Source organism: Gossypium hirsutum, chromosome D11 (genome assembly GCF_007990345.1).
Source record: "Gossypium hirsutum isolate 1008001.06 chromosome D11, Gossypium_hirsutum_v2.1, whole genome shotgun sequence".
Classification (NCBI taxonomy): Eukaryota; Viridiplantae; Streptophyta; class Magnoliopsida; order Malvales; family Malvaceae; genus Gossypium; species Gossypium hirsutum.
Window position 1 is genome coordinate 20,294,623 of NC_053447.1, and position 26,417 is coordinate 20,321,039.

General features: G+C 34.0%; 1 protein-coding gene and 1 non-coding gene across 12 annotated transcripts; one reads left to right on the plus strand and one right to left on the minus strand.

Moving 5' to 3' along the window:
• Positions 1-1,212: 1,212 nt before the first annotated feature.
• Positions 1,213-7,486, minus strand: LOC107912833 (3-dehydroquinate synthase, chloroplastic). Of its 11 annotated transcripts, none has more exons than XM_041106442.1 (13): positions 6,988-7,486; positions 6,751-6,901; positions 6,470-6,637; positions 6,162-6,388; positions 5,732-5,855; positions 5,260-5,322; positions 5,035-5,178; positions 4,873-4,948; positions 2,303-2,412; positions 2,130-2,193; positions 1,960-2,024; positions 1,760-1,825; positions 1,213-1,674 (listed from the first exon to the last, which is right to left on the minus strand). In XM_041106442.1, exons 1-13 carry the CDS (start codon positions 7,110-7,112, stop codon positions 1,573-1,575), a joined length of 1,485 nt encoding a protein of 494 aa, XP_040962376.1. In that variant the 5' UTR covers positions 7,113-7,486; the 3' UTR covers positions 1,213-1,572. The 11 variants fall into 11 exon arrangements, 7 of the variants coding, with proteins under 7 accessions (XP_040962376.1, XP_040962375.1, XP_040962381.1 ...); XM_041106441.1 differs by having other exon boundaries at positions 5,732-5,948; XM_041106447.1 differs by lacking the exon at positions 6,988-7,486 and having other exon boundaries at positions 5,732-5,948; positions 6,541-6,637; positions 6,751-6,767.
• Positions 7,487-20,530: 13,044 nt separating this feature from the next.
• LOC121223899 (small nucleolar RNA R71) lies at positions 20,531-20,637 on the plus strand. Its single transcript, XR_005921365.1, has one exon. It is a non-coding gene; the product is annotated as a small nucleolar RNA R71 (small nucleolar RNA).
• The last annotated feature ends 5,780 nt before the right edge of the window (positions 20,638-26,417 follow it).

The window sequence follows — 26,417 nt, forward strand, 5'->3', positions numbered from 1 at the left end:
ACCACAGAATTGTAATTCCCAGTCCTTGTTTATTTGTAATAATTCAATGGCTTTGAAGGTCAAGTCAAATCGTTTTGATGCTTTGAAAGTCTTTGAGTTAATAGGGAAAAATGCAAAGCAAAGGCATCTAGATTCCATATGCAACTGGAAAATAATGCCTTTTGGCACCAGGAAAAAGGATGAGCCCCATTACGCCAATAACATCAAAGAATCAAACAGCATACCAGAATAATCAGAAAATTCAGGCAAAATAACCCCTCCTTTACAGTATGAACCATGGAGATTAATATGATAAAAAAACTTAACTGATAGCTTGCATGAAACATCCAAACACAAAGAGGGGGAAAAAGAAAAACAGGGATGCAATCCTTTTATTGGTTAGATTGTCACCTAAAGAAAATCCCTTTTCTCTGGCTTTATCCGACTTTTAATCTACTTCATGTGAAGTTCGGATATGGAGATCAAGTGGAGGTGTTGATGGCTTCTGTGGTTGGATAAGTATTTAAGCTGTTTGAATACATATGTTAGAATGCGGAAGAAGACGGATTTGAGTTATTTTGTACCCTTTGTAGCAGGACACTTGTCCACTTAGAAGATCCCACATGAATCCCGGTAAGAGAAATGGTAATAGAACATGATGAAGACGAATATTGTCAAATCCATCACTCTTCTATTTTTTCATTTGCACCACTTCACTATGAACATATAATTTTAAAAATTATGACCACCTCCACAATAATTTCATATACGAGAACAAGATAGGTGAATCAAGCAATTACCACAATCGGCCCATATCCACTATTAAAAAAAAAATCATGTTTCATCCCACATCTACTTTCAAAAAAAAAAAAAATCCACCATTCTAAGCAAATTGTTTTGAAATCCACAGGGCAGTTCAAGTTTTGGCGTAGCATCCTTGGCCTTCACCATGTTTGTCGAGTGCCTTCATCTTTGGCTATCTATCTAGGTGTTCCTTGAGCAAGGCTTTGGTGGTTTTCACTTTTCAGACTTGATTCTAGGCCTAACATTCACTTATAACAAATTTCGACCATGTCTGGACCTGGACGTTACTTATGTGAATGAACAAAGAGTGAAGGTTAAGAATTGTATAAAGCAGATCAATGATATGCGGGCAAGAGGACCCAAAGAAAGGATCTATCAATCAGCAGAAAATATAAAAATACAATATGCAAGAAGCTAAGCACAAAAGTATGAAACAACAAACACACCAAGCCTTTAAACACAACTAAGCAATAAATTTAAGGTTGTCCCTGCAATTTCCTAACTGAGATGTTCCAGTGCATTATAATACATCAAACATGTCAACAACAAAGACAAGAGGAGGAGGCTGGCATATATGAACTTCGTTTCATCAAGAAAACATCATAAGAGTTGCATTTAAAGTAATAGTTCCAAATTGCCAGTTGTCAGTTGAAAGATTACGACCCAAGGTTTCTAATATCTTCATGAGAAAATGAAAGGGTCAAGTCGAGGCACCGTGATGAAAGGGTCAAGTCGAGGCACCGTGGATAGGATAGAAGGCCCTAATCTTTTTACATTTCCTATTCCCAGTCACAATATGGTGCAGGCATTTTGTGCTTTGCTCTTCTTTTTCTTCTGCTTGGGTGGTTGAAGAACGACTTTGATGGCTGCATCAAACACTGCCTTCACATTCTGCAGTGAAGTCAATAAATCCCTTAAATAGATGCCCTCTTCCTTTATATAAATTATACAAACATATTTAGAAAACAACATATACCTCCTGCGTTTTTGCACTGCACTCAATATAAGCTGGTGATCCGATCAGCTTTTGCAGCTCCTCCCCCTTACGGATTCAGAAAGAAAGGGAAAGAAGTGTAAGGCTAGATAATTGCAAATAATAGAAGTCCATGCAACAAGAAAACAAGTAATAACTGCATAATATTTCAGGAAATTATGGACTAATACAAATATCTTTACCTGGGCTGTAGATATGGGTACAGCTCCGGGATGATCAATAAAGAACTGCTTATCCTCCCGAAGATCTGGCCCATTTCAAAACACAAAACATAATGAGTGCTAAAATGTACGCATGATTATTTGTACAAAGACAGAAGCAAAGCTATTTGAAAGAAAATGTGTTAACTTACCATGCTTTGTTCCAACAAGAATTATTGGTACACCAGGAGCGTAATGTTTTAGCTCCGGAATCCACTGGAAACAAGCAGAAAATAATTATCAGCATGCGATAAATTAAATGTCAATGTAAAAAGCATTCTCTTTGTTTGAATTTTTCATGAAAAAAAAAGAAACTTGACCTAACCTTTTTGGAGACATTTTCATAACTGGCCTTGCTAATGAGGGAAAATGCCAATATGAACACATCTGCTCCGCAGTAACTCAAAGGTCTTAACCTGTTATAATCCTCCTGTCCTGTTGCCCAAAACTATAGAACTTAAACCCACAAAAAGGAACTGAAGCTCTATAATGGTTCTAACAATGATATTAAAAGAAAAATGAAAACCAAAGGGTCAGTTAGTGACAACAACATTTGCACTGAAATTGTCAAAAACGGTCGGGACATAATCCTGTTTTTCCCCAACATGAAAAATGTAAGACAAAGGGTGAACACATTCTTAGCATCATGACCTTCCAAATGTCAAAACTCCTAAGCTTTGTATCAAGACGAACTACATGAATATGGAATCACAAAGACCCTGAAGCCTAGTTTATTGCAATTAAAACACTAAAATCATGTAACATAATAAAGATACATAGCAAAGCAAGAGAGCATTCATATTTGCTTATTGAATATTGAATTCGCTATTTCCATAAATTCCCTTTTTCTTCCACTTTTTTTTTTGTCAAAGATACAAATCTGAAATCCCATAAAGGCATACAAGTTAGTATGCTTTTTTTCAAATCGATTTTATAAGTGAAATCAGCTTAACAAACATTTTCAACACAAATAGTTGCATACAGAAAACCAATCTTTAATGAGTAAATCGTCATTCAATCCCAAAGCCAGACAGCAAAACAGAAACAAAACAAAAAATGCCTAATTTCTCATCACCATTTCAAAAAAGTTCATCATTCAAGGAGGGGAAAAAAACAAAAGTTATTTTTTCTTAATAGAATAAGTAAAATTCAAACTTAAACATGAAATTACCCAAAAGATAGTTCAAAAAAGGGGGAAAAATAAAGAAAGAAAGGAGAAAATTACCTTAGGAAAAGGTGTTGCTAGTGTATGAAATCAACAAACTAGTTTTACCAACAGCACCATCACCAACAGTTACGCACTTTATTGACTTCACAGCGCTCATTTTCTTTCTTTTTTGGCACTTGAAAGAAAAGATTAGCCTCAGATCTTAACACCTGAGGACAAAGCACGAATCCCTAAAAATTCCCCTCAATGTATTCCTTTTCTTCTTCAATCAACCACCTGTATTCCGGTAGGAAAATAAATGGAGGGGAAATAAAAAGAGGAAATTTTTTACACAATGGGCTAAACCCTACGGAAAAAAAAAGAGATGAAAAAAGCAAACAAATTTCCTTTAAAACAAAAAAAAAAGCTTTTTGAGTTTAGGTTTTTGATTTGCTGGGCAGGGAAATTACGCCGTTTGGAACGTTTGTTGGATTCGGGTTTTTTATTATCGGAGCTTGAATCGGACTTCATTCAAATTAGAGTGTATTATATAATTAATTTTTTAAAACCTGGATTTGATGTTTGGCATTGGCCGCTCATCAACATTAAGACAATGGCCCCATGCATGGGAGTCAAAAGTTGTTGCTTAGTTGTTCGTCTTTAAACATCATGAAACAGCCAAAAAGAAAAAAAAAATCATATTACAATGTAACCAAGTACCAACATTAGTTGGGTTAAGTAATATAGAAGTCTTTTCATCAAATTTAATGAGATTTATACTATGTACCAAACAAAGACATATATACTTCAAAACAGTGCCAACAATCGTGTTGATGGGAAATCTTTGAACATTAGCTTTAGTTATCCAACTTGTAGGCAAGTGCAGATTCAACATTTGAAAATCCTTTTTGGGAAATTAAACATAAACAACCCATGGAACTTGCAGTCTTCCTGTGGCAACTTCTAATCTGCCAAACAAGGCTAATAATGGGCACCATTGCAAATTCTAAACTCATATTTGACAAGTTTCAAGCCATTCATGTCAATGACTTCATCTTCTTGGTATAACCCTAAAACTATCCTTTTTACTTGTGCCGACAGTCTCCATTCTGCAACAAAGTTTTTTTCTTTTTTTCTTTTAGTCCATACACAGAGTATGCCAAGCTACATTGGACTTGAAACTAATCCGTGTTGAATCAGGTGCGTTTAAAGTAAAGCCATAAGACTTGAAATCTATTAAATGTCGCTACATAAACCAACTAGGTTAAACTCCACGTATAACAAAATTGTTGTTCTACATTCCTCAAAACGGTAACATTCAATTTGACTGTCCTTTCCTTCGAAAAACCTTCGGAATTAAAGGAATTTGAAGCATCTACACAGAGATCTAACAAATAAGAGAAACAGAGTAACCACCTTATTATAAATTAGTTTTATTGGCTTATTCATGAAATTCCTGTTATGATAGACAAACAGATTGTAGCACAACATAGTTCAATAACCTTCAATATATGTGCTTTATTTTTATTGGCTTGTCATAAATGCTAACATTACAACTTGGTACAAGCCTTTGGCAATGGACCTCAATAAGTAAGAATCCTAGAATACTAAGCAAGACATTAGGATACATGATGCAAGGATCTTGAAGAATAACTGTGTAAAGCTTAAAAAAGCAATAAATAAAACCTGGAACTAAGACTTGCAAAATGCAGAAAGTGTATCATCCAGGGCCTTTCTATCATACTCACCTGTGAAAACACAGTTGCCAAGAGGACCTTTGAGAAGGATAAGCCTTAGCAGCCCATCAGCTACCTTCTTATCTAACTGCCATTACAAAATAATACGTATTTGTCAAGTGTTGGAGATAGTGGTTCAAGATTGACAGAACAAGGAAAACTTGGAGCTCTTACCGCCATCACAGACTTGAACATTTCCACAGTCATGGTTTCAGGAGAAGCAGTGGGTAACTTAGCGCGTGGTAAAATGTCATCAACTCGTTTGACAATTGAACTGTCAATCCAACCAAGGCGATATGACATGTCAACAGCCATGACCTGAGGTTAGCACACGTAATCAATGTTTAGCACAGATAGAGGGAAGAGGATAAAAAGTAAATCCATTAACAAACACGAGACCGTGCCAGCTGCAACAGCTTCTCCATGAAGACACTGTCCATATCCAAACCCAGTTTCTATTGCCTGGAAAGAAACAAACCAGGGAAAAGAATTATGGAAATCTGGTGTAAATACAGACCCCTTTTAAGTCTTTAAACCAAGTACAATATCCAAATAAACACAAAATCCCACCCACCCAACAATCTAAAAGAAAAAGATTATAATAGTTACAGTTTAACACTTCTGAATTTCAAGTTGCCGGTAACTTCAATTTTGTAATGTTTTACAGCCATTTTACAATTACCTTCTGGGTATTTCAAGTCACGCAGTCACAACATAAAATTCCAAATAAGCTCAAGGATACTTTATAAAACTTCAATTCAGAAAGTTACACTCAAAAGCAAAAAATCAAGCTTACCAATGTACTCATGAAACATTCCTTGTCCTCATGCTAAACAGTAAATATAAGCAGTAGCACAAATAAGAAACTTACATGACCAAATGTATGACCCAAGTTCAGTGTAGCCCTCAACCCACTCTCCTTCTCATCTAATGACACAACCTCAGCCTTATTTTCACATGATCGCTTTATAGCATAAGCCAGCGCATTCGGATTCCTACAATTAACAACACCAGATTGCATATAGGCTTGAAGAAATATACCTTGCAATAATGAGGAAAGTACCACAGTACTGGTATATGATATATTGCTGTAGTAGACAAGAGAGGCATAAGCATCCACAATACTAAAGCACAAAATTTAAGGATAAAAAATGCATGTCCCTAAAAGCTTCAAACAGAAAATTGACAACCACCTTTTTGAATTTCAGTTGTTATCAAAAGTCCTCTCAGTTTCAGATTTCAAAAGAAGTTACAACTTATTCTAATGTTCAGCTACGGTTCTTTTGATAAGTTTTGCATACCTTGCAATCAGTTTCTCCATATTTTTTTCCTGCCACTCAAAAAACTCAGCATCTCTGATGAGCCCGTATTTTATAACCTCCGCAAGACCTGATGCCAGTTCCCTATCTGGCAAGGTGTCCAATGTGTCTGTGTCTATGAGCACACATTGAGGTTGGTAGAAAGCACCAATCAAGTTCTTCCCAAGAGGATGGTTTATGCCTGTTTTTCCCCCAACCGAAGAATCCACCTGTGTGTAATAACAAGAAACATGAAACGTTTGCGCACAATGTGATGATTCTATATAAATGATCCATCAGAATCAAAAGACCTGTGCCATAACAGTAGTAGGAATCTGAATAAAATTAACACCGTGAAGAAAAGAGGCAGCAGCGAACCCACACATGTCACCGATGACACCACCTCCAAGGGCGACAAAGGTAAATCTCCTGTCCAATCGCGACTCAATGGCCTTGTCAAAAACTTTCATGAGAGTGTCCTATAAGCACAACAGCACAACCATTGCTATTACTTCCATTGAGTTTTATCAACAATAATACCTCAAAACCAAAATGTTAATTTAAAAAAAAAAAAACAATATGGAAAACCTACCATATCTTTGAACTTCTCTCCATCAGGTAAAATCACATATTCCACAGAAACAGCGGGGTTTCCTTTTGTTAAGGCCTCAACGACTTTATCCAAATATAAAGGAGCAATTGTAGTATTAGTTACCACAATAACTTTCTTCCCATGAACATGCCTATCGAAACGACAACCCATTAACACTAAATACGACGATCTTTGCGAAAATCTAAAAACTAATCTTAGTGAAATGAATCAACTAACTTTTGAAGAAGTTCAGGTTGATCAAGCAATCCGGACCCGATGTCTGTTGGGTAGCTCCGATTTCCCAAATCCACCTCGACAATAGTGGGAGCTCCGGAGCTCTTTTCACCAACTGGTCGATCCATCACCCGAGTTGCATTGGCGCAAATCCTCCCCCCGATTCCACTCGGTTTCGACACAGCAACTCGTCCCGGACTGAACTCACCGGAATCCGAACCGAATAGAGAAACCTTGGCGGGTTTATTAACCCGTAGGGAAAGGGCGGAGGTGATGGGGTTGAAGTCAGATGAGGATTTGGTAATGCGGTTGGAAGGGAGAGAAAGGGAGAAAGCGTTGGAGATGGATAGGCAAAAACATTCGTTTGAAGAAGAAGAAGGAGGGGACGGGGTTAGGTGAAAGGGGAAGGGGAAGAGCTGTTGAAGGAAACGACGCTTTTTTGTTAGTTGGTCTTTTTACCCCGTCTCGATGGTGATAAAATATGCGTTCAAATGCCCCGACCCGTATGTTGGTTTGAGGAATTCTTTTCCCTAAATATACTGTTTCTTACTTAACTTTAACTTTAATGTTGAATGTTTAATATGGTTTTTAAGTTTTTTTTTTCCCTCAATTTCATTCTTAACTTTGGTTTTCACGTTGACTTTGATGCTTGAAATTTTCAATTTACTACTATAAACATATTTTTTTACATGATACAAAATTCTTTCTTCATTTAACTTCTATAGTTGGATGACTTATTTTTTAAACTATTCTTTTTAGTTTTTATATTTTTATTTTGAGAAATTTATTTATTTTACTTTTTAACTTTAGAAATTTAGGTTTAGTTGTCAATATTTTTAAAATTCTTTTGTTAAACTCATTTGGAGTGAAATTTTTGAAATTAAAAAAAATTGACTTGGTAACCACAAAAAAAAAAAAACAACATTGTAATGAATTTAAATTTAGTATAAAATTTTAACGGTGTTAAAAAGTCTTAAAAATTCACTCAATATTTTAATTAGTATAAAATATTTAGACTAACTAATGACGTTAAAAAATTGAGGTACCAAATTAAATAAAAAATTAAAGTATAGTGATTAAATCTCAATTTTAAGCATGGTATAAAGATAAAAAACTAAAATTTAAACTTTGTTATATATATATTTTTAAAAAATAGAAGGATCAAAATTGAAACTTAACCATATAAAAAGAAAGCAATGGACACGTAGGAATGACTTGAGGCCTTTAGTAGTGTTCAAACGGTTAACTGAACTGTACTAGTATTAATCGAATTTTTTAATCTATTTTTTTTTTAAAAAATAACCGAATCGAAATACTTCGGTTAATTCGATTGATTAACTGAATTAACCAAAATATATATATATATTTTTGGTTAAAACAAGTATAAATCATATAAAAAAATTGGTAATATTTATTTGACCGAATTAAAACTACCTATAATTTGTATTAGTAATTATTATGTTCGATTAATTTGATTAATTACCTGATTTTAAACTAAATTAAAGATAAACGAACTTCTAAAAAGTCATTAACTGATCTTCAACCGAATTAGATTGATTAGTCAAATTTAATTGATTCAACCAATTAATTCCCTAATCTTTAGAATAAGTAAATCCATTAATAAAGAGAGGATTGGTTGCGAGAAAAAACGATTACAATGCATCATAATAACTGAACTTGGTTATTAGTCTCAAATTGTCTAAAACTTTCTCTCTCCCCCATCCACTTTTCCATTTCTTATAATTAGTCTAGCGTCTTCGTCAAACCCCAAAATCTTCCAAAGACCTATCATTGAATTATGAATCGATATTAACATACAGCAAAGCGAGGCGGTGAAATTACCCATTCTTGAAGCTGCTCGATCTGGGGGTTAACCGACGAGGAAACTTCTTCAACCCAAAAGGTACTTTCTGATCTCTAAAACCCCTCTTTTGCAAGAAGGTGTGCTACTATGTTGCTATTTCTTTGAACATACTAAAATCCACATCATGAAAATATATTAGGAATGATTTAGCATCCCAAATATAATCACTGACCAATGAGCTGTCTTCTTCTATTGAGGTGAATTTGTTGATGGTCGACAATGAATCTTCTTCCATTTTGACAAATTTGAAGTCCATTTCTACCATACACTGAATCACATGAAGGCTAATTTGGGCTTTAACTGCAAATGAATCAAGTAAATTTTTATTTAAATGACTGCATTTTTCCATTACTTACCCATCATTATTTCCAATAACCACCCGTGTACTCCATTCTTTAGACCAAAAAAAGATAAATAAATCTTAATGAACAGAACATGAAGGTTCGTAGACTAACCATTATTTTAATAATCAAATCAACAGTCTAATTAGTCATACTATTAGTTCCTGATGAGTCAATAATAATTAAATAAATAATTAAAAATTCATAAAATTAGTTTAACAATTAATTTTTTGTCCTGATTTTTTATTAGTTCCAAATAGTTTACTTAGAGGCTAGTTCAACTCCTATATCTCAATCGGTATACTAATAAATTCTCAATCCAACCAATCCAACATATTGATCGGATCCAACTTAAATAACACTAAGACTAACTTAAATTACACTTACCTACAATAATTTTTAAAAAAATTGATCGCAATTCAATTTTCAAAAATTAACCTGATATCATATTTACTTCACTCTATAATTAAAAGCCTACTTGAAAACAAAATAGCTGTGAGAAAAAAATCCACAAGTAAAATTAAGATAATGCCATGTATCCTTCACACATATTTAAAATTTAAAAAATAATTAAATTAGACACATGTCATCATCCCAATTCAATTTGAGAAATTTTTTCTTTTCCGTTGACCGTATACATGATAATAATTTATTTTATTTTAATATTCATGTGTTATTATTTTTATGTTTTTGTTAGAAGTATTATTTTTTATTAAATTTCATGAGTTGCATTAAACATATATAATTTTATATGCTGTTAGAATTGTGTGACCCAAATTCTAAGAGATTGCTTGCAAGTCAAGTTAAACAAAAATATATTTTCTTTCTAGAAGATTTAGTATTTATTAGTATAATATATTTAGCATTTATTAGTATAGTTTATTTGACTTACTAATTTAGCCTATAAATAGGCTCCTTTACAATCTTAGAATTAAGAGACACCCATTAGATTAGAACTCATAACACATTCAGAGAATTTTGTGTTTACGTTTGAGGGTTCTTTGTTTTTCGGGTTTTCGGGGTTTAGTTTTTATCTCTATCTTTTGTACTCTTCATTCTTTTGCCATTATAGTAAAATTATCTTTGCCCGTGGTTTTTTATCCTCTTTTGAGGGGTTTTTCCACGTTAAATTTGTGTGTTCATCTTCTCAATTTCTTCTACTATTTTTACTTGTTCGTTGCTTAATCGGGACGATCCTAACAAGTGGTATCAGAGCTAGTTTAACTTTCATAGATCAGCCCGGTCAGAGATGGCAGCAACAAGGTTTGAAATTGAGAAGTTCGATGGTGAGACAAATTTCAATCTGTGGCAAGTTCGGATGATGGCAATTCTAGTTCAAAATGGCTTGAAAAAGGTTGTTACAGGGAAAAAGCCTGAGAATCTAAATCAAACAGAATGGGAAGAGCTTGATGAAAAGGCCTTGTCTGCAATCTAGTTGTGCCTCGCGAATACAGTATTGCAGGAGGTATTGATGGAGAAGACCTCATTCGCCTTGTGGAAAAGGTTAGAAACTCTTTATGCGACTAAGTCTCTGGCTAACCGTTTAGTGTTGAAACGTCTATTTACGTTTCGCATGAACGAAGGTGAGCTTCTTAAAGATCACATCAGTCAATTCATTACTCTTTTAAATGATTTAAAGAACGTTGAGGTTCATATTGACGATGAAGATCAAGCTATGCTATTATTGTGCTCTTTACCCTCTTCATACAAGTCTTTCAGGGAGACCCTGATTTATGGCAGAGACAAACTCTCGTTCGAAGATGTGAAGGGTCATTTGTTGAGTAGAGACAAACTCGACAATGAGTTTGATTTGAATAGCAAAGCAGATAGACAAGCTTCCGTTTTGGTAGCATCAAAGAAACGAGACAAAAGGTGTCGCTATTGCAAAAAGTTAGGTCACGTCAAAGCAGATTGTTATAAACTGCGAAATAAAAGAGCTGCTGAGAGTAACGAGGAAGATGTAGCTGGTGCTAATTTGGTCGATGAAGGCGGTGATGATTTCTTGTTAGTGTCAACGAGCGATAACTCCAAGCTTACGTCTGAGTGGATCCTAGATTTAGGATGTTCTTTCCACATGTGTCCCAATAGAGAATGGTTCTCCACATACAGTTCAGTTGAAGGTGGAGTTGTGCACATGGGAAACGATTCATCTAGTAAAATAATCGGTATTGGTACTGTTAAAATTAGGATACACGATGGGACAATTAGGACACTCTCAGATGTCAGGTATGTACTTGATTTACGAAAGAATCTCATCTCCTTGAGTATTTTAGACTTGAAAGGATGCAGAATCAACATCGAGTCGAGCGACATTAAAGTATCTCGTGGAGCTCTCGTTTTGTTAAAAGGTAAAAGAACCGGTAGTCTTTATATTCTGGAAGGTTCTACAGTGACCGGTGAAATCGGACGTCCCTCATCCGTTACGGAGTCAAAGTCAACTCATTTGAAGCGGAGACAACTTGGTCATAGGAGGGAAAAAGGTATGACCGTTTCGTTGAAGAGAGGTTCTCTTTTGGATGCAGGTTTTGAAAAGTTAGGGCACTGTATTCGTAAAAATCAGACCCAGGTTAGTTTTGATTTGGCAGTGCACAAGTCAAAGGCTAGAAGTCTTCCAGCTTCTAAGCATAGATTCGACTCAGTTAATTCCCTGCATAGTTCAAGATAGGCCCGTGGCGGGTTTTGGCAAAGATGGCATTGAAAGAATTCGTGTCAAGGTGGAGATTGTTAGAATTGTGTGACCCAAATTCTAAGAGATTGCTTGCAAGTCAAGTTAAACAAAAATATATTTTCTTTCTAGAAGATTTAGTATTTATTAGTATAATATATTTAGCATTTATTAATATAGTTTATTTGACTTACTAATTTAGTCTATAAATAGGCTCCTTTACAATCTTAGAATTAAGAGACACCCATTAGATTAGAACTCATAACACATTCAGAGAATTTTGTGTTTACGTTTGAGGGTTCTTTGTTTTTCGGGTTTTCGGGGTTTAGTTTTTATCTCTATCTTTTGTACTCTTCATTCTTTTGCCATTATAGTAAAATTATCTTTGCCCATGGTTTTTTATCCTCTTTTGAGGGGTTTTTCCACGTTAAATTTGTGTGTTCATCTTCTCAATTTCTTCTACTATTTTTACTTGTTCGTTGCTTAATCGGGACGATCCTAACATATGCAATTAGTTTTTGTACCCATATGATACACAAATTGATCATGTGTATTTATTTTAGTATGCTATATTTTATGGAAAAAAATTTCATTGTTTAAAAATTAGATGTATTTTCAAAATGAAAAACAATTAATATAATTTTGTAGTAAAATGTAATAAAATTTAAAAATTATAAAAATCCAAAAACTAATAAAATAAAAGTCAAAATAAGATGTTTTTGTTCCCAGGAAAGGTATGGATATAATTAAAAAATTATAAAAATCCAAAAACTAATAATAATAAAAGTCAAAATTTTAAATTTCCACCTTCAATTTCAACCTTCATAAGCCCTAGATCCAGGCCCAGATGAACACTTTGAATGTATGCAAGTGCTTCTGCAACAAACACAGAAGGTACATTTTCATTTATCACAACTTTAGAACACACTGCTCCATGCTCAACCAATGCACAAATATTTAGAAATTAATCCAAAACAACATCAATAAAAATCTCAAATTGAAAATAATTCACTCTAATGGAAGTATGAGAAAAGTACTTAAACACAACAAATAATTCAGAGATTTTCTAATAATTATATAAACAATCTCCCCACACTTAAGATGTACATTATCCTCAATGTGCAAAAAAAAATACAAGCACAAAATAAGTAGAATATCATAAGAGAGGGAGAAAACTGAAACTGCCTTGAATATGGATGAAATTGCCAGAATAGTGAAACCCGAAATTGTAGGCAAAACTAAATGTAGTGCATGGTGCTGAGCAAACTAATAAGAAAATAAACACAAATAATAAAGAAGATTAAGAGGTTACAAAAATCAAATAAAAACAAGGGCGATGAAGTAGGCAAGATCGAAGGTGTGCCCGGTTGGCATGCTCCAAAGGAAGTAAGCGTCGAACGTACCAATGTTCCCGGTGCTCTCCCTCTGACCAGTCAATGTGTGGGCCAAGATGGCATGGATATACGCAAAGCCGAAGGTAGTGAAGTCGCCTTCGACCGACTCGGGTCATAGGGTGTCGTACTGGCAGTCAGCTCTATCTAGCATAAAGATGGCGAGTAGTGGATGTGCCGGTATAAAGTGAGGAACCCCTCGACACTCATGAACTCCTTAGTATAGAGTCCTAAAGTAGCTTCGAATTCTAGGATGCTCATATGACGCGTTGTACCGCCGAGTTAGAAATTAATAGTTCGAGGCTCATTGTGGATCAACATCATGTACTGTAAGAGGAATGTCGAACAGAACTCGAAGGTAAGACCCGAGTAGGTGGGCTCAACGATGGAGAAGAATCGGTTCCAAGAAGTTGTAACAATCAGTGCACTGACTCGATCAACTAATTGAATCTACTTTAAGGCCGCTTAATCAATACAACGGCTTAATCCTAGTGGCCGTTGTCTGAGATGCTGATATAGGTCCTTTTGGGGACCCTGTGAAAATCAAAGACATGGATGGTGTGCATCGGTGGAAGCGTTCGACAATAAGGTCGCGCCTAGAGTCTTTCGTTTTTTTGAAATGGGAACGACCACCTTGGATTTCCCTATAGTGTTTGTCATGATGTACCTGAAAAATAGATAACCAAACAACTATTTTAGCATTCAACGTAAAAACACGAATCGACACAGTGGAACAATTCAAATAACCACCAAACAAAAGTCGAATCCAACTAAAATCCAGAATCACAAGATCAAACATTCAGCTAAAAATATTTGAATCCAAACTTCGTGTAAAAGAAGCATCAAGAATATAAAAATAATAAATAAATAATAATAATAGAAAACACTATTTTAAAATAAGAGTAACAATGATCACAACTTCCTAAAAACTAATACCACTTAAAAGCATAACAAGAATAAAACTCAGTAATAATAATTAAAATTATGAATGAAAATAATAAAAACAATATGAAAAAGAACCAAAAAAATAAAATAGTAATTGAAGTCACAATAAAAAGGAAATAAAAAATTACTAAAATAAATAATAATAAGAATACTAGTAAAAATAATAAAACAAAGAACAAATAATTTAAGAAAAAGAAAAAGAAAAAGAAAGAAAGAAAGAAATAAAATAAGTGAAGTGGCAAATGGTGGTGGTGGGGGGTGTATGCGGCAGTTGACGGGGATGGTGGTGGTTGACGGTGAAAGAACGACGATAGGACGTGCGGAGTGGGGGATAGACTTGGCGAGAGGTGGATGAGGGTAGCAGTTTGTCGTCGAGGGAGAGAAGGGAAGGGGGAAAGGATGGAGGGGTAATGAGCAGTGGCTTAGGCTTTTTTTGTCGAAGGAAGAAGTGAGATGATGGCTCGTGGTGGATGGTGGAAAAGGGGAAAAGAAAGGGGAAATAGAAGGGGGTGGGACAAACGAGAAAGAATGGGGGAAAAGTAAGGGGGAAAGGGGAAGGGGGAGAGGATCACGGTGGTTCGGCGAGGGGGAAGGTAGGGGAAGTCGTGGATGGTGATCGGACTAGTAAAGGGACGGCAACAACGGGGTTTTGTGAGGAGCAGCGGCTAGAGTTTGTTATTGGAAGGTTGGGAGGAAGAAGGCAAAACAAAAGAAAGGGGGAATTAGGGTTTTAAAAGGGGACACGGTCATGTTTAGGCCCGTGTTGGGCCACATGGCTGTGTCATACGCCCGTGTGGGGCTGTCTCAGCCTGTGTGTAATTTGAAATTTAAGCCCAATTTTCACACGGCCTTGGACACGCCCGTGTGTTTGGGTTGTGTGTGATCTTTCTTCACTTATCCCACGCTCGTGTGGGAGGCCGCGCGAAGCACACGGTCTTTTACACTCCCGTGTGACAGGTCGTGTCTCACAAACGGTCGTGTCTATGGCCCGTGTAACTCACTAACTCGTAAATAAATTTAAAAATTAACTCTAGTATTCACACGGCCGTGGACACGCCCGTGTTTAGGCCGTGTAACTCACTGTAGAATACCCTATCGTGCACATGGCTTGGAACACGCCCGTGTGGGTCAATTTTTTTTTAAAAAATTTAATTAATTTAATTTTAAATTAATGTGCAATAAAATTAAAAGAATTAACAAAATTTAAACACTCGGGTTGCCTCTTAAAAAGTGTTTATTTAGAGTCTAAGCTCGACTTTACTTTGTATACGCACAGTTACGGTGGTTCTCGAAATTGAAACTCCTCTTTCTTGTTATCAATTTTACTATCAAGATAAGGTTTGAGTCGAGTATTGTTTACCTTAAATGTATTGAACTTAGAATGTGTTACCTCGACTCTACCGTAGGCGAAGACATTTAGTACCGTGAATGAGTTCGATCCGTTTGACTTAAGCTCCGAAGGGGAAATTCATGGATCCGATTTGTCTAGAAGTTCTTTGTCTCTAACCTTAATTTGGTTTGTTCTCATCACATGCTCATCATGGCGTTGCTTTGTTTCTCTATCATCTTTTTCGGTTTCTCCTCAGCATGCAGTCGCCATTCATCTAGTTCATCGAGTTGTACCATTTGCTCTTCATATGTTGTTCTTTTTCTGTCACTTTAATGAAACATGACTTTAGCATGTTTTCACGAGGGGTTTCTTGCAGAGAAGGTTGAGCCACGTGATTACTAACATTAACAGAATATTTAATCTCATCTCGCTCACTAGAGACTCTCACTGAATTGCGTACTTAAAGAATAATCTTTTCGTCACTTACACAAAGCACAAGTTTACTCGTATCAACATCGATAATAGTCCTATTAGTGACTAAAAAGGGTTGACCTAAGATCAAAGGTACCTCACTATCCTCATCCATGCCTAACACAACAAAGTCAACAGGGAATATGAATTTATCAATTTTCACAAGTACATCCTTAATAATACCCTTAGGATATCTGATAGTTCTATCCGCTAATTGAATACTTATCCTAGTGTGTTTGGGTTTCCCAAAACCTAGCTATTTAAACATTTTGTAGGGCATGACATTAATACTGGCCCTTAAATCAGCCAAAGCATTATCAATATTTAAACTACCAATGAGACAAAGAATAGTAAAACTCTTTGGATCTTTTAATTTGTTAGGTCGTTTATTTTGGAGAATGGCCGAGCAAATTGTATTGAGCTCCACAGTTGATGAGTCGTCTAAATTTCTCTTATTTAATAATTGCTCCTTTAAGAATTTAATGTAATTTGGCATCTGCGAAAGAGCATCAACAAACGGTAAGTTAATGTGTAATTTTTTAAGAAGCTTAAGAAATTTACCATATTGCTCGCTTGTGTGGTCTCTCTTCATCGTGTTAGGATATGACACTTGAGATTTGTATCATTTGACAACCGACTTTTGCTCTTTCCTATTTTTCTCAACCTCATTATTGTTCACCACAATTTCTTACCTCGATTCTTGTTCAGGTTTAACTAACTCTTCCACGTCTTGAACAGTAATTGCGTGTGTCGAAACCACTTCTTGAAAACAAAAGTTAGTAGTAGTCGACTTAAAAACAAAAATTGGAGTCGCCACCGATATTTTATTGAGGTGTGATCGGATCACCTTGAAAACAATTTTAGGTCTACAAATTTTGAGAAAATAGGTTCGGGAGTCGGTTACGCACGAGGAAGGGTTAGCACCCTCGTAACGCCCAAAATTGGTACCGAATCGATTGTTTAATGTCTTAGTGTTGAAAACTAGAAAAGATTTTAAAATACGATGCTTTTAACTTGAATAAATTGAATTGAATAATAAGACACCCTTATTTCAAAGAAATAAAATGTCACGCCTAGTGAGTTAGGGCGCAATATTTTTAATCTTCAAAATTAAGTTTATCTTTTTAAAACCCATGCATTTTGAGAAGGATATTTGGTTATTTGGGTCGAATGAAAAATCAGAACCCAGTAAGTTAGGATTCAATTTCTCGAAATTCCTAAACGCCGAATATTGCCTTTATTTTTAAAAAACCTTAATTCGAGGTAGCAAAATGTCATATCCAGTGAGTTAGGATCTAACATTTTGAAATCTCGAAAAACTTTTATTTAAAATTAGTATGGTTTTATTGCAAAAGAAATACTTGGTTATCTAAATTCATCGAAAAGAATTGAAGTCCAGTAAGTTAGGGCACAATATTCTCGAGAATCGTGAATATCGAGTATTTTGAAAATTTACGAAATAAGATGATTTTAATGCTTTAATGAAACATAATTTTTAAAACAAATGTAATATAATTGAACGGCAATGTACAATGTAAAAGGATAACTTGTAACCTAAACATACGCCAAAGAGTAATAAACAAGCAATAGATAAATTCAAACAAGAATAGCAACAATGATTTTAATCACATTATGCAAATATCAATATCAATATTCAAAAACTAAATAAATCTATCATCAATTTCTTAAAAGATTCACCAAGATAATAACAATAACAATAATAATAATAATAATAATAATAATAATAATAATAATAATAATAATAATAATAATCAATATATCATATGTATAAAAATTTTAAAATAAATTATATGTATGAGTATAAAATAGATTCGAAATAGAATAAAAAAACATTGAATAATAGTATTTGAAATAAATTTGAAGCAAAATAATATACATTTATTAATTTAACATAGGTAATACATATAAAATAAAAACATAATAGTAATAATACATATATACTAATATATATAAAAAGATTGAAGTAGGTAAAGTACATAAAGTAAGTTTTTTTTAAAAGAAGTAAATTACATATAAATAAAAATCGGTTTAAAATAAACATATAAACATATTCAAAAGACCACTTAAAATTAATAGCCATAATGATATCAAAACAATAATATAAACATAAGAAAAAAATAATTTAATAAGTTATATATTTATATGTATGATAGTATTATATAAAAGAATATTATCATGTAAATATTTAACATATAGGAATATACAAAAAGTGACTTTTAAAAACATAATATAAAATAAAACATAAAAAATGTATACAAATTATACCAAATTTTCATAAAAAATATGTAAAAGAATCAATGATGAATTAAATAATATGTTAAGTTTTTTTTAAATAGTACATAATGAATTTAAAATATTGATATATGTTAAATTTAAATAATATTAATAATAATTTAAAATAATAGTATATTAAATATTAAAATAATACTAATGATAAATTTAAAACAATGTTAAGCTTAAATATTAAATAATACTATTTGTCAAAAAATAAGAACAAACTATATTTAAAATTAAACTAGTAAAAACTAAATTAGAATTGAGACAAAATTAAAAAGAGAGAAAAAATAAAATAATGGGTCAAAGATTGAGTTAAAATTAAAACAAAATTACAAAGGCAACAAACAGAATAAAAAATAAAAGAAGAGCTAAAGTGCAGCGCACAGATAACATGAAGGACCGAAAGGGAAATATTTCCAATCCCCAAAATGCAGCGCTTTAATGTGGATTAAAATGAAACAAAAATAAAATAAGAGATTAAATTTAAAAAGAAATAAAAGAACTGGATTGAAGTGCGCTTGAAAGGCGGAGGGACTAAGTGTGCAAATAACCCACCAGAGGCCAAAATGCGCAGACCTGGCCTGGTTCGGGTCGGGTTGGACATGCAGGTGTGGATTTTATGACCAATACGACGCCGTTTTGGGGCCACTGAAGCAGACCCTAAACGGTGTCGTTTTATGCACTATATAAGAGCCACTTATAACCCTAAAATCAAAACCCTATGTCAGTTTACAAACTAACTGAAATCAGTCCCCAAGGCTAACCCTCTTACGCCGTTTCAAAAACAAAACCCACCATTCGAACGGAACGGACGAGGGGTTCGACGACGCCAACCCAGGTACGAACTCTAATCTTTTTTCCCCTTTTATTTACTTTTTCACAAAAAAGAGAAGAAAACCGATGCGAAAACAGAGAAAGAAAAAGAAAAAGAAAATAGAACAAACAAGAATCAAAAAAGCAAAATCACCTTTCCAAAAATTTTTCTCTTTGTATTTCAGTATGCCTGTAAAAAAATACAAAGGGCTTTTTTCTCTATGTTTATAACCCCATCTTCAAAATGAAAATGAAAAAGAATAGAAGAAAGTACAATTTTTTTTTTTGCCTTTGCTGCGTTGTTTTTGTTCTATTTGCAGGTACTGCGTATGGAGGTTATGGACGTGGCGTGTACGGACGCCAGCTGGAGGCGCGTGGAAGCGTTACGTGCGGAGGGGGTTGGAGGTGCTGCGCGCTGAAGAAGCAGTGGCTGCTACTACTATAAGGCTAGGGTTTTTGTGTTTTGGGCCTGTAATTGGTTATTGGGTTGGGTTTTGTAATTTGGGTTATTAGGCTAGGGTGTATTGGGTTAATGAGTTTGGGCTGGGGTTAAGGTTTATAAATCGGGCTTGAATTTTGGGTAATTCGGGTTTAGGCCTGCTATTGTAAAAATTGGACTGCTATTGGACTTTAATAATTATTTTTTCACTTAATTTTTATTATCTATATTGGGCCGGGCAAAATGGGCCTATTACAGCGTGAAGCTACTCCCTAGGGTTGGGTTTAGTATTGCTAGGCAATCTACCTTGTGGTCATTCTGAAATTAGTTTAGCAAGCTAACCTATTTGATTTTCGAGTCCTAGAATCGATACTTGTTGATTTTTTAGTGCTGCCTCAATGTTTTGAAAATGAGTTTCTGACACCGATATAAATTTTGTCAATGTTTCCTTAACTTTCGGCTTTTTCTCTTGTTGATAAGGTTGTTGAAAGCTTGGAGGGGGTTGTGCTCTTTAATTTCCTTGACCACCTCAAGAGAAATTTGGATGGTTCCTCCAACCTACATTATATTTATTACTATAGGGGTTATTTTGAAGTCTAGAATTATTACCCATATAATTGACTTGCTCATTCTTTGTACTAGGACCGAAAGGTAAACATTCTGGATTATTCATTCTACCTTCATTTGTATCGCATTGCATCATCGGATTTACCTGCGTAGAAAAATATAAACTATTGATTTTCTTATTTAGTGCTTCTACTTGGCTTGATAACATGGTGACTCCATCTAAATCAAAAACACCAGCTGCTTTCATCGGTTTCGTCCTTATGACTTGTCACTGATAATTATTCAGTGTCATATCCTCAATAAATTCATAAGCTGCCTCGAGTGTTTTATTATTCAGTGTTCCACTAGCTATTGAATCAATTAATTGCCTTGTTGAGGGATTCAAAACATTTTAGAAGGTTTGAACTTGTAACCATAAAGGTAACCCATGGTGAGAGCACCATATTAATAGATCATTGTATCTCTCTCATGCATCATATAAAGTCTCTAAATCGATTTGAACAAAAAAAGAGATGTCATTCCTCAACTTGGCCATTTTAGCCAGTGGGAAGTACTTCAACAAAAATTTCTCGGTCATTTGAGCCCATGTAGTGCCCATGTAGTGATGGATCTCGTGGTAAAGAGTTTAACCACTGTTTTGCCTTGTTCCTCAACGAGAAAGTGAACGACCGTAAGTGAATGGCATCATCAGTGGCGCCATTAATCTTGAAAGTGTCGCAAATATCTAAGAAATTGGCCAAATGAGTATTTGGGTCTTCATATTACAAATCGTCAAACTGAACATACTGTTGTACCATCTGAATAATGTTCGTCTTCAGTTTGAAATTGTTTGCAGCAATAGTCTGTCTCACAATACTCGATTCAACTCTAATCAGAGTGGGCTTGACATAATCATACATAGTGTGAGGGGCAGGACGCTCAATTACTTGCTGATTATTTTGGTTATCACCCATCTCCACAGTAGTATTCTTTTCCTCGTGATCATCTACTATTCCCTGTTGATTTTGCCTAGCTTTTCTAACCTCTCTGTGATTTCTGGAGTAGTACTTTCAATCTCACTGTAAAAAAATAATGGTCCTGACGTGTTTCCTCTAGTCATAAACCAAAAGAACTTGCCAAAAGCAAACAAAATAAAATTTAAAATGTAAAAATTAAATTAAAAAATATAAAAAAATAATAAAAATTACTAAATTAATAGAAAAAAATTTTCCTATTATTTTAGTCCCCGGTAACGGAGCCAAAAACTTAATGTGTGTTTTCTGTAACTAACTAAAAATACGACGAATACAAGTGCACCTATCAATAAATAGTATAACTACGGTGAGTAGAGATATTGTATCCACGATGACTAAAAGTACTAGTAATTACTGTTGTCCTATTATGTAGCTGACAAATTGGAGTGATTGATTCAAACTAACATTACTAAATTAATTTGACTAAAGAATTCAACAGAGGATAAATCAGGAAAATAATTGAATAATAAATAATGAGAGAAACAATATCCAGAAAAGAATCCACCTAGACTTTATCTATTATTATGAATCTGAATTAAACAAATTATTCACTTAGCATCGTGATCCGTAAAAATCCTTAAATTATGTTAATATCTCTTTCGAGAGTAAGAGCAATTGACTCTAGGTTGATTAACTGAAATTTCTTTCTAATTAAAACCCCTATTACCGCATTAGCTCAATCTCTGGATTCCCTTATTAGATTTGACTCTAATCTGGTAGATTTATGTTTTCCTATTTCTAGGATTGCATGCAATTCCACTCAATTATGCTAGATCTACTTTTAAACAAATACTTTTTCTCATATAATTTAACCACATTAAATATGAATTAATATCTCAAAAATATTAAAATAAGAGATAAGCACACATAATTGAGAACAATAATAAAATATTTATTGCACAAAACAGAAATCAAATAATAGAATTCATCATAGGGGTCATCTTTCGTAGATATCTAGGGAATAAAATATTAGTTCATAATTGTGAATAAAAACATTTTAAAGACAAAATATCCACAAGAAATAAAGAAACTCATAAAAACTTCAAAAAAAATTAAAAGTAGGTCTTCAATCTTGATGGAATTCTGCTTCAAAGTTGGCTCCAATGGTGTTTTTCGGGTTGTTTTCTTCAATATTCTCTGATCGCCCCCAGTTCTCTTCTTCTATTTGGTATTTATAGACTTTAGAATGCTCGAAAAGCCTAAAAATTGCATTATTCCGCATGTTTGGGATGTGAATCACGAAATCGACTCGGTCTGGCACATAACCGTGTATCCAACCCATGTGGGAAGGCCTAGCCCGTGTGGCTTCTGGAATCTGCTCTATTTGTTTGATTTTTGCTTGTTTTTCACTCCTTTCACTCTCAAATGCTCTCCTAAGTATAGAAACATGAATTTAAAGGATTAGGGGCATAAAATTCACCAATTTGCATAAATAATCATCCAAAAATGCATTAACAATGAGATTAAAATATGTTACTTTTATCACTTATCAGCAATGAATAATGAACTCCACCCATGAACTAGCAAATCCCATTTTTAACAACATTTGACGTAAAAAGGACCATTCTACCTGATCATATGCTTTGTCATATCTAATTTTAACGCCAAAAGACTTTTTCTCCCTGTTTTTTTTTGCTTGAATAGATGTAAGACTTCATAAGCAAGAAGAACATTATCGGTAATCAATCTGCCCATAACAAAAGCACTTTGGACCTCATTTTTGCAACATTCTAAAATTTGTTGGAGATGATTTGCAATAGTTTTAGAAATAAAATTTTATAAAGCACTGTACAATGGCTTTTCGGCCTAAAATTCAACAGATTCGTAGGCTGAGCAATTTTCGGTATTAAAACAATATTTGTAACATTGAGAGGTTCTAGTGATATACCTTCCTTCAGTATTTTAAGAAAAAAATCACTCACATCATGACTGATAATGTGCCAAAACTGTTGGAAAAAATCCGTCGGAAAACCATTATTTCCAATTAGACCCATACCTTTTAGAGCACCAAACACCTCATTAGCAATATACTTCGCCAACAACATTGATTCATACTCTTCGTTATTCGTCGCTCCATTTCCGATAATATATTCCCTATATTTTCCATACCTTTCGTGGAAAAAATATTTTCAAAATATTTTTGAGTAATTTCCTCCATTTCACACTCTATATTTGTTATTTCTTCCATCACATTTTGCAAGCCCCTGATTCGATTCATATGCCTCTTTTGAGAAGCAAATTTATGGGAAAACGCAATATTCTTGTCTCCCATCTTCAACTAGTTTGCACGAGCCCTCTATTCTCAATACGCCTTTTCTTTCTCCATCTCCCAATTTAGATGTAATTTAACATCAATAATTTCCGCAAATGTATCATCATCCATTTAGGCTTCATTCAGAGTTTCCTAGTTTTGATTCAAGTTTTTTGTTATAGTACCCCACTTCTCCTTGATGCTCATTTCCCACTCTTGCAAAATATTTTTGACCATATCTATTTTTGACAAAACATTGCCTGTCGTTGATTTCTATACTCGTCGCACCACTTCTTCATAGGAATATTACAAAATACACAAAGCTTCGAATCCGAATTTCCCACACCCCCCGTTTCTTGGTCTGATTTGTTTAAATTAAAAGAAGGCAATGATCCAAAAAATATTGGGGTATATGCTTAATAAAGAAATTAGGAAATAGATTCAACCATTGGGAATTGACCACCCTTCTATCCAACTACTCTCTTATGTTCAACTCTGGTAAATTCTCTATTTCCCATGTGAACCAAGGTCCCAAAAAAACCCATCTACCAACTGACACTCCTCTAATACCTTGCAAAAGTTCTCCATCTGCCTTTCTTCCTTTGGCTTTCATCCAATCTTTTCATGAGAATATAAAATCTTACTGAAATCTCCACAAACTATCCATGGTAAATCATGATTTCTCCTTAATCGTCGAAGAAGCTCCAACTTTCTTCTCTATGTCTGACATCTGGAGCCCCATAGAAACTTGTCAATCTCCATTTCAAATTCCCTTCCACCTCTTGAATATCCGCGTTAATATGATGCTTCAAGAAACTACGTATATTGACTAGATCATTACCATTCCACGCTAAACTAAGTCCCCCTAGATCTATCCGCCTTAACATCCATCCCATTATTAAAACTACATCTCCTACGAACCTTCTTCATTTGCATTCCATCCAATTTAGTATCCATCAAGAAGACAATTTGGGAATTAATAGCCTTTAGCATAAACTGAAGTCTTCGAATAGCCCGCATACTCTCCAATTTGCAGACATTCTAGCATAAGATTTTCATGGCGCTCGGTAGGCATGCCCCTTGATAGCCACCGGTATCTGATGAGAATGAGCATTTGGTTGCTTAGTCGAGACCCCTAACGAATCAACCAAGTCAGAAACATTAGTTCTGGGCCTTTTCTTCCCTTCCACACTTTCAATTGGATCATCCTCGAAATCATACTCTATATTGATACAACCCATTCCATTAGAAGACCCAATTTAGTTTACCACATCATGATTTGGATGACCTTCGAAATTAAAACCCAATATCGAATTGATATTACACCACATATCACTCATCAATTCATTCATTGAGTTACTCCCCGGTCCATGCAAATTCTGATTTATTTCCTTAGAATCATCATCCCCTTCCTCACGAAGCCAAACACTATTCACTACTGTGGTTTTCCTCGTCTGCGCTTTTAGAGACAAATTCCATCCAAAATCCATAATAGCTCCTCCCCCATTCAACCTAACTAGAAAAAACTTATCATTATGATCCAAGAATCCATATAAGAAGCAAAAAAGTGAGTTTTTCATACCGAAATTTCACATAAGTGAATTTCGATAATGTAAGCACAATATTCCTCCTTCTCTTCAAGGGTGTTTTGACATCTAACCCTACTCAGATCCTAAGATAATTCTTTAAAATTCGATTTAATTGCCTTGAATCGTAATTCGAAAAGTGTCCAATAAAATTCCCCAATTTCTTAGCTACAGTCTCTGAGAAGAAACCTGGAGTTAAGTCGTGAACTTGAACCCAAAAAGTCTAGAAAACTAGAAGGACTTACATTGGGTCCTCATCATTCTCCAATCGATGAATAATCAATAAATTATTATTAAACATCCAAGGAGTCCCATTGACCACCCGTTCAACATCCATCTAATGGAAAAACTTGAATAAAAATCTCCTCTCCCCTAGATCGAAGATCTGAACACCACTTAAAGGATGCCACAAATTTGCCACTGTATTATTCATTGCTGGAAAATGGACAACACTTGTTGTTAGAAAACATCCTACCAAACAATATTCATATGCTAATTTTTGTAACCCTGGATCAATCGATAGTAGCAACATTTCTTCTTCTTCCCCATTTTCAATATTCAGCCCTACCATTTTTTTCTCCATAGTAGATACTCACTCACAATAAATACCTGATACCGACCTTATCAGGAAAACACCTTGAAAAACATCAGACGAAAGTAAAAATAATCAAAAGTCAAATGACAAAAAAAAAAAAACAAGAACGTGCTACAAAGAGCAGACAAGACGTGCTATAGAGAGTAGACTTTTCTAACACACAAAAACTTTTAAAATGTTCTTAATGATGTTTAAATCCGTTTATTATTTAAAACTTAAATATTACTAATGGCAAAAAGAAAATTTAAAACTTAAATTTAAAAATGAAATCCATTTTAAATATAATTAAAAAAAGAAATATTTTGAAGCTAAAAGAACTAACTTAGAACTCAAAGTTTCCATATATGTTTCCTTACCTTCTTTTATAATACATATATAATTAAAAATTTAAATCATTGAAAGTTTTTAAAATAAATCCAAATGAATTTAGTTTTAATAACTTATCATCATTGGTAGTGACTAAATTTATACATGCGAGTAAAATAAAATAAAATAAATATAAAGTACAAATATATGAAAAATCAAAATATAATATAATCGGATAAAATTTAATAATAACAACTATATATGATGAGATTAAAAATTCGCATATGATAATACTCGAATCGTGTATTTACTAGAGATGAATATTTTTTGACATTTTGGACATAGATATACATGTATATTCACATTGCTTAGTGTAAATATCATTAAAACTATATTTAAAAAGGAATAATTAGATAAAAAAATTCAATTGAAGACAATCATAATATTGAAAAATATTTTGTTAGGTGTAAAAAGAAACTCTTTAAAAGATTAATACATCTTAATACCTTAATAGAATATTAGTAGAGTCCATAAAACAGATCAAGTGATAAGTGTTTT